Source organism: Chiloscyllium plagiosum, unplaced genomic scaffold, assembly GCF_037043375.1.
Source record: "Chiloscyllium plagiosum isolate Xiang-an unplaced genomic scaffold, Cpla_swu_hap1 HiC_scaffold_24, whole genome shotgun sequence".
NCBI classification, from domain to species: domain Eukaryota; kingdom Metazoa; phylum Chordata; class Chondrichthyes; order Orectolobiformes; family Hemiscylliidae; genus Chiloscyllium; species Chiloscyllium plagiosum.
Window position 1 is genome coordinate 3,042,887 of NW_028270162.1, and position 8,295 is coordinate 3,051,181.

Below are 8,295 nucleotides of genomic sequence, written 5' to 3' on the forward strand. Positions count from 1 at the left end.
ACGCCATGGTCACAGAGTCATGTGATAACTAGGAGAGAATGAAATGGACAGATCTTGGTCTTCCTGATGAAGGGCTTTTGCCCGAAACATCGGTTCTCCTGCTCCTCGGATGCTGCCTGACCTGCTGTGCTTTTCCAGCACCAATCTAATTTTGACTCCTGGCCTTCCTGGGTCCAGTTGCTCCTGTGCACTGCATCATCTGAAGACTACACTCAATCCTAATGTCATACAGGAACAGGGATGACTTGCTGCTATTGTACAGGGCCTTGGTGAGACCACACCTGGAGTATTGTGTGTCTCCTTATCTGAGGAAGGATGTTCTGGGGATAGGAAGGTAGCAACAAAGGTTTCCCAGAGTGATTCCTGAGATGGCAGGAGTGATGTGTGGAGAGGCACTAGATTGGTCAAGACTATAGTAGGTAGATGTTAGAAGAATGATGGGGGACCTCCTAGAAACTGGTAAAATTCCAATTGGGCACCACTGGACAGATGTTCCAGAGAGTCCAGAGCAGGTACATCATTTTCAGACACAGGGTTGGCCATTTCAGACTGAGATGGGGAGATGTCTTCACCCTGGGAAGGTGAAGATGGGAACAGGGGACTGAGATGGATGATCAGCCATGATGAAGATGGCTGACCAGGTTGGGGGCCTTTACTCACTGGAGTTTAGCAGAATGACAGCGGATCTCACTCAAACAATATCAGATTGTTCAGGGACTTGTCAGGGCAGGGTGCTTCCCCTCATGGGAGAGTCTAGGACTAGAGGGCACAGTCTGAGATGAGGAGGGATTACTTCTCTCAGAGGGTTGAGATTTTTGGAACTCTTTGTCTCACAGAGCTGTGGGGGCAGAGTCCTTGTGGATATTTAAGGCTGAGGCAAAGAGATTCTCGATCAGTCGGGGAATCAAGGGTTACAGGGAAAGGGGATGTGAGGAATGTTGGAACAGCCAGGATCCTATTGAACGGCCTTACACCTGTTCCTATTTTTCATGTTTCTATGTTTTTAAATGCACTGTCGTTAAGAATATTAATTACTGACAAGCAGGAATGAAAGAGCGTTCAGGACAAACCCAGAACGCCAGAATGTTGAGTAGTTCTCACTCTCTGGAATTAGATTAGATTCCCGAGAGTATGGAAACAGGCCCATCGGTCCAACCAGTCCACACTGACCCTCCAAAGAGTAACCCACCCAGACCCATTTCCCTCTGACTAATGCACCTAACACTACGGGCAATTTAACATGGCCAATTCACCTGACCTGTAAATCTTTGGATTGTGGGAGGAAACCCACGCAGACACGGGGAGAATGTGCAAACTCCACACAGAAAGTTGCCCGAGGCTGGAATCGAGCCCAGGTCCCTGGTGCTGAGAGGCAGCAGTGCCAACCACTGAGCCACCGTGCCAACCCAAATTACAAGAACTCATTGCTGTTTCACGCGGCTGTAAGGGCAAGAGAGATGGATGACCACCTCCAATCCAAAACATTCCTTACAGAAACTTGGTGACAAAAGAAATACTGATAAATTGAAAAACCAATCATTGAGAAGCTGATGAGAGTTTAAATAATCTAACAGCAAAATAAATTACAAAGTTTTGAAGTAAAAATATCTTGACAGAATGGGTAGAAATGTCACAGACCAGAACAGGGCAATAAAGGGAGCGGGGAGTGAGGGGGAGAGTGGGATTAGACTGGGTGGGATATTAAAGGGGGTGGGGAGTGAGGGGGAGAGTGGGATTAGACTGGGTGGGATATTAAAGGGAATGGGGAGTGAGGGGGAGAGTGGGATTAGACTGGGTGGGATATTAAAGGGAGTGGGGAGTGAGGGGGAGAGTGGGATTAGACTGGGTGGGATATTAAAGGGAATGGGGAGTGAGGGGGAGAGTGGGATTAGACTGGGTGGGATATTAAAGGGAGTGGGCAGTGAGGGGGAGAGTGGGATTAGACTGGGTGGGATATTAAAGGGAATGGGGAGTGAGGGGGAGAGTGGGATTAGACTGGGTGGGATATTAAAGGGAGTGGGGAGTGAGGGGGAGAGTGGGATTAGACTGGGTGGGATATTAAAGGGAATGGGGAGTGAGGGGGAGAGTGGGATTAGACTGGGTGGGATATTAAAGGGAGCGGGGAGTGAGGGGGAGAGTGGGATTAGACTGGGTGGGATATTAAAGGGAGAGGGGAGTGAGGGGGAGAGTGGGATTAGACTGGGTGGGATATTAAAGGGAGCAGGGAGTGAGGGGGGAGAGTGGGATTAGACTGGGTGGGATATTAAAGGGAGCAGGGACTGAGGGGGAGAGTGGGATTAGACTGGGTGGGATATTAAAGGGAGCAGGGAGTGAGGGGGGAGAGTGGGATTAGACTGGGTGGGATATTAAAGGGAGTGAGGGGGAGAGTGGGATTAGACTGGGTGGGATATTAAAGGGAGCAGGGAGTGAGGGGGAGAGTGGGATTAGACTGGGTGGGATATTAAAGGGAATGGGGAGGGAGGGGGGAGAGTGGGATTAGACTGGGTGGGATATTAAAGGGAGCGGGGAGTGAGGGGGAGAGTGGGATTAGACTGGGTGGGATATTAAAGGGAGCGGGGAGTGAGGGGGAGAGTGGGATTAGACTGGGTGGGATATTAAAGGGAGCGGGGAGCGAGGGGGAGAGTGGGATTAGACTGGGTGGGATATTAAAGGGAGTGGGGAGTGAGGGGGAGAGTGGGATTAGACTGGGAGGGATATTAAAGGGAATGGGGAGTGAGGGGGAGAGTGGGATTAGACTGGGTGGGATATTAAAGGGAGCGGGGAGCGAGGGGGAGAGTGGGATTAGACTGGGTGGGATATTAAAGGGAGTGGGGAGTGAGGGGGAGAGTGGGATTAGACTGGGTGGGATATTAAAAGGAATGGGGAGTGAGGGGGAGAGTGGGATTAGACTGGGTGGGATATTAAAGGGAGTGGGGAGTGAGGGGGAGAGTGGGATTAGACTGGGTGGGATATAAAAGGGAGTGGGGAGTGAGGGGGAGAGTGGGATTAGACTGGGTGGGATATTAAAGGGAGTGAGGGGGGAGAGTGGGGTCAGACTGGGTGGGATATTAAAGGGAGCGGGGAGCGAGGGGGAGAGTGGGATTAGACTGGGTGGGATATTAAAGGGAGTGGGGAGTGAGGGGGGACAGTGGGATTAGACTGGGTGGAATATTAAAGGGAGTGGGGAGTGAGGGGGAGAGTGGGATTAGACTGGATGGGATATTAAAGGGAGTGGGGAGTGAGGGGGAGAGTGGGGTCAGACTGGGTGGGATATTAAAGGGAGTGGGGAGTGAAGGGGGAGAGTGGGATTAGACTGGGTGGGATAAAAAAGGGAGCGGGGAGTGAGGGGCGAGAGTGGGATTAGACTGGGTGGGATATTAAAGGGAGCGGGGAGTGAGGGGGAGAGTGGGATTAGACTGGGTGGGATATTAAAGGGAGTGGGGAGTGAGGGGGAGAGTGGGATTAGAGTGGGTGGGATATTAAAGGGAGCGGGGAGTGAGGGGGAGAGTGGGATTAGACTGGGTGGGATATTAAAGGGAATGGGGAGTGAGGGGGAGAGTGGGATTAGACTGGGTGGGATATTAAAGGGAGTGGGGAGTGAGGGGGAGAGTGGGATTAGACTGGGTGGGATATTAAAGGGAGCGGGGAGTGAGGGGGAGAGTGGTATTAGACTGGGTGGGATATTAAAGGGAATGGGGAGTGAGAGGGGAGAGTGGGATTAGACTGGGTGGGATATTTAAGGGAATGGGGAGTGAGGGGGGAGAGTGGGATTAGACTGGGTGGGATATTAAAGGGAGCTAGGAGTGAGGGGGAGAGTGGGATTAGACTGGGTGGGATATTAAAGGGAGCAGGGAGGGAGGGGGAGAGTGGGATTAGACTGGGTGGGATATTAAAGGGAGCAGGGAGGGTGGGGGAGAGTGGGATTAGACTGGGTGGGATATTAAAGGGAGCGGGGAGTGAGGGGGAGAGTGGGAATACACTGGGTGGGATATTAAAGGGAGCGGGGAGTGAAGGGGGAGAGTGGGATTAGACTGGGTGGGATATTAAAGGGAGTGGGGAGTGAGGGGGGAGAGTGGGATTAGACTGGGTGGGATATTAAAGGGAGTGGGGAGGGAGGGGGGAGAGTGGGATTAGACTGGGTGGGATATTAAAGGGAGTGGGGAGTGAGGGGGAAAGTGGGATTAGACTGGGTGGGATATTAAAGGGAGCGGGAAGTGAAGGGGGAGAGTGGGATTAGACTGGGTGGGATATTAAAGGGAGTGGGGAGGGAGGGAAGAGAGTGGGATTAGACTGGGTGGGATATTAAAAGGAGTGGGGAGTGAGGGGGAGAGTGGGATTAGACTGGGTGGGATATTAAAGGGAGCGGGGAGTGAGGGGGAGAGTGGGATTAGACTGGATGGGATATTAAAGGGAGTGGGGAGTGAGGGGGAGAGTGGGATTAGACTGGGTGGGATATTAAAGGGAGTGGGGAGTGAGGGGGAGAGTGGGATTAGACTGGGTGGGATATTAAAGGGAATGGGGAGTGAGGGGGGAGAGTGGGATTAGACTGGGTGGGATATTAAAGGGAGCGGGGAGTGAGGGGGAGAGTGGGATTAGACTGGGTGGGATATTAAAGGGAGCAGGGAGGGAGGGGGAGAGTGGTATTAGACTGGGTGGGATATTAAAGGGAATGGAGAGTGAGGGGGAGAGTGGGATTAGACTGGGTGGGATATTAAAGGGAGTGGGGAGTGAGGGGGAGAGTGGGATTAGACTGGGTGGGATATTAAAGGGAGCGGGGAGTGAGGGGGAGAGTGGGATTAGACTGGGTGGGATATTAAAGGGAGCAGGGAGGGAGGGGGAGAGTGGGATTAGACTGGGTGGGATATTAACGGGAGCAGGGAGGGAGGGGGTGAGTGGGATTGGACTGGGTGGGATATTAAAGGGAGCGGGGAGTGAGGGGGAGGGTGGGAATACACTGGGTGGGATATTAAAGGGAGCGGGGAGTGAGGGGAGAGAGTGGGATTAGACTGGGTGGGATATTAAAGGGAGCGGGCAGTGAAGGGGGAGAGTGGGATTAGACTGGGTGGGATATTAAAGGGAGTGGTGAGTGAGGGGGGAGAGTGGGATTAGACTGGGTGGGATATTAAAGGGAGTGGGGAGGGAGGGGGAGAGTGGGATTAGACTGGGTGGGATATTAAAGGGAGCGGGGAGTGAGGGGGAAAGTGGGATTAGACTGGGTGGGATATTAAAGGGAGAGGGGAGTGAGGGGGAGAGTGGGATTAGACTGGGTGGGATATTAAAGGGAGTGGGGAGGGAGGGGGGAGAGTGGGATTAGACTGGATGGGATATTAAAGGGAGTGGGGAGTGAGGGGGACAGTGGGATTAGACTGGGAGGGATATTAAAGGGAATGGGGAGTGAGGGGGAGAGTGGGATTAGACTGGGTGGGATATTAAAGGGAGTGGGGAGTGAGGGGGAGAGTGGGATTAGACTGGGTGGGATATTAAAGGGAGTGAGGGGGGAGAGTGGGGTCAGACTGGGTGGGATATTAAAGGGAGCGGGGAGCGAGGGGGAGAGTGGGATTAGACTGGGTGGGATATTAAAGGGAGCAGGGAGTGAGGGGGGAGAGTGGAATTAGACTGGATGGGATATTAAAGGGAGCAGGGAGTGAGGGGGAGAGTGGGGTTAGACTGGGTGGGATATTAAAGGGAGCGGGGAGTAAGGGGGAGAGTGGAATAAGACTGGATGGGATATTAGAGGGAGTGGGGAGTTAGGGGCAGAGTGGAATAGACTGGGTGGGTTATTAAAAGGAGCGGGGAGTGAGGGGGGAGAGTGGAATTAGACTGGATGGGATATTAAAGGGAGCGGGGAGTGAGGGGGGAGAGTGGGATTAGACTGGATGGGATATTAAAGGGAGCGGGGAGTGAGGGGGAGAGTGGGATTAGACTGGGTGGGATATTAAAGGGAGCAGGGTGTGAGGGGGAGAGTGGGATTAGACTGGGTGGGATATTAAAGGGAGCAGGGAGTTAGGGGGAGAGTGGGATTAGACTGGGTGGGATATTAAAGGGAGCAGGGAGTGAGGGGGGAGAGTGGAATTAGACTGGATGGGATATTAAAGGGAGCAGGGAGTGAGGGGGAGAGTGGGGTTAGACTGGGTGGGATATTAAAGGGAGCGGGGAGTAAGGGGGAGAGTGGGATTAGACTGGGTGGGATATTAAAGGGAGCGGGGAGTGAAGGGGGAGAGTGGGATTAGACTGGGTGGGATATTAAAGGGAGCGGGGAGTTAGGGGGAGAGTGGGATTAGACTGGGTGGGATATTAAAGGGGGTGGGGAGTGAGGGGGGAGAGTGGGATTAGACTGGGTGGGATATTAAAGGGAGCGGGGAGTTAGGGGGAGAGAGGGATTAGACTGGGTGGGATATTAAAGGGAGTGGGGAGTGAGGGGGAGAGTGGGATTAGACTGGGTGTGATATTAAAGGGAGTGAGGGGGAGAGTGGGATTAGACTGGGTGGGATATTAAAGGGAGCGGCGAGTGAAGGGGGAGAGTGGGATTAGACTGGGTGGGATATTAAAGGGAGTGGAGAGTGAGGGGGAGAGTAGGATTAGACTGGGTGGGATATTAAAGGGAGCGGGGAGTGAGGGGGAGAGTGGGATTAGACTGGGTGGGATATTAAAGGAGCGGGGAGTGAGGGGGAGAGTGGGATTAGACTGGGTGGGATATTAAAGGGAGCGGGGAGTGAGAGGGAGAGTGGGATTAGACAGGGTGGGATATTAAAGGGAGTGGGGAGTGAGGGGGAGAGTGGGATTAGACTGGGTGGGATATCAAAGGGAGCGGGGAGTGAGGGGGAGAGTGGGATTAGACTGGGTGGGATATTAAAGGGAGCGGGGAGTGAGAGGGAGAGTGGGATTAGACAGGGTGGGATATTAAAGGGAGTGGGGAGTGAGGGTGTGAGTGGGATTAGTCTGGGTGGGATATTAAAGGGAGCGGGGAGTGAGGGGGGAGAGTGGGATTAGACTGGGTGGGATATTAAAGGGAGTGGGGAGTGAGGGGGGAGAGTGGGATTAGACTGGGTGGGATATTAAAAGGAGCGGGGAGTGAGGGGGAGAGTGGGATTAGACTGGGTTGGATATTAAAGGGAGTGGGGAGTGAGGGGGGAGAGTGGGATTAGACTGGGTGGGATATTAAAGGGAGCGGGGAGTGAGTGGGGGGGAGTGGGATTAGACTGGGTGGGATATTAAAGGGTGTGAGGAGGAGAGTGGGATTAGACTGGGTTGGATATTAAAGGGAGCAGGGAGTTAGGGGGAGAGTGGGATTAGACTGGGTGGGATATTAAAGGGAGCAGGGAGTTAGGGGGAGAGTGGGATTAGACTTGGTGGGATATTAAAGGGAGCGGGGAGTGAGGGGGAGAGTGGGATTAGACTGGGTGGGATATTAAAGGGAGCAGGGAGTGAGGGGGAGAGTGGGATTAGACTGGATGGGATATTAAAGGGAGTGGGGAGTGAGGGGGGAGAGTGGGATTAGACTGGGTGGGATATTAAAGGGAATGGGGAGTGAGGGGGAGAGTGGGATTAGACTTGGTGGGATATTAAAGGGAGTGGGGAGTGAGGGGGAGAGTGGGATTAGACTGGGTGGAATATTGAAGGGAGTGGGGAGTGAGGGGGGAGAGTGGGATTAGACTGGGTGGGATATTAAAGGGAGTGGGGAGTGAGGGGGAGAGTGGGATTAGACTGGGTGGGATATTAAAGGGAGTGGGGAGTGAGGGGGGAGTGTGGGATTAGACTGGGTGGGATATTAAAGGGAGCAGGGAGTGAGGGGGGAGAGTGGGATTAGACTGGGTGGGATATTAAAGGGAATGGGGAGTGAGGGGGAGAGTGGGATTAGACTGGGTGGGATATTAAAGGGAGTGGGGAGTGAGGGGGAGAGTGGTATTAGACTGGATGGGATATTAAAGGGAGCGGGGAGTGAGGGGGAAGAGTGGGTTTCGACTGGGTGGGATATTAAAGGGAGTGGGGAGTGAGGGGGAGAGTGGGATTAGACTGAGTGGGATATTAAAGGGAGTGGGGAGTGAGGGGGGAGAGTGGAATAAGACTGGATGGGATATTAGAGGGAGTGGGGAGTTAGGGGGAGAGTGGAATAGACTGGGTGGGTTATTAAAAGGAGCGGGGAGTGAGGGGGGAGAGTGGAATTAGACTGGGTGGGATATTAAAGGGAGCAGGGAGTTAGGGTGAGAGTGGGATTAGACTGGGTGGGATATTAAAGGGAGCAGGGAGTTAAGGGGAGAGTGGGATTAGACTGGGTGGGATATTAAATGGAGCAGA

At 53.3% G+C, this 8,295-nt stretch overlaps 1 protein-coding gene across 1 annotated transcript in view; it reads right to left on the reverse strand.

Moving 5' to 3' along the window:
- Positions 1-426: 426 nt before the first annotated feature.
- The window catches only part of LOC148145349 (uncharacterized), a 153,777-nt gene continuing 145,908 nt past the window's right edge, over positions 427-8,295 (reverse strand). Inside the window, exon 5 of the mRNA XM_087999791.1 lies at positions 427-573. Within this exon, the coding sequence (XP_087855917.1) occupies positions 427-573 (147 nt within the window). The remainder of the gene's footprint in view (positions 574-8,295) is intronic.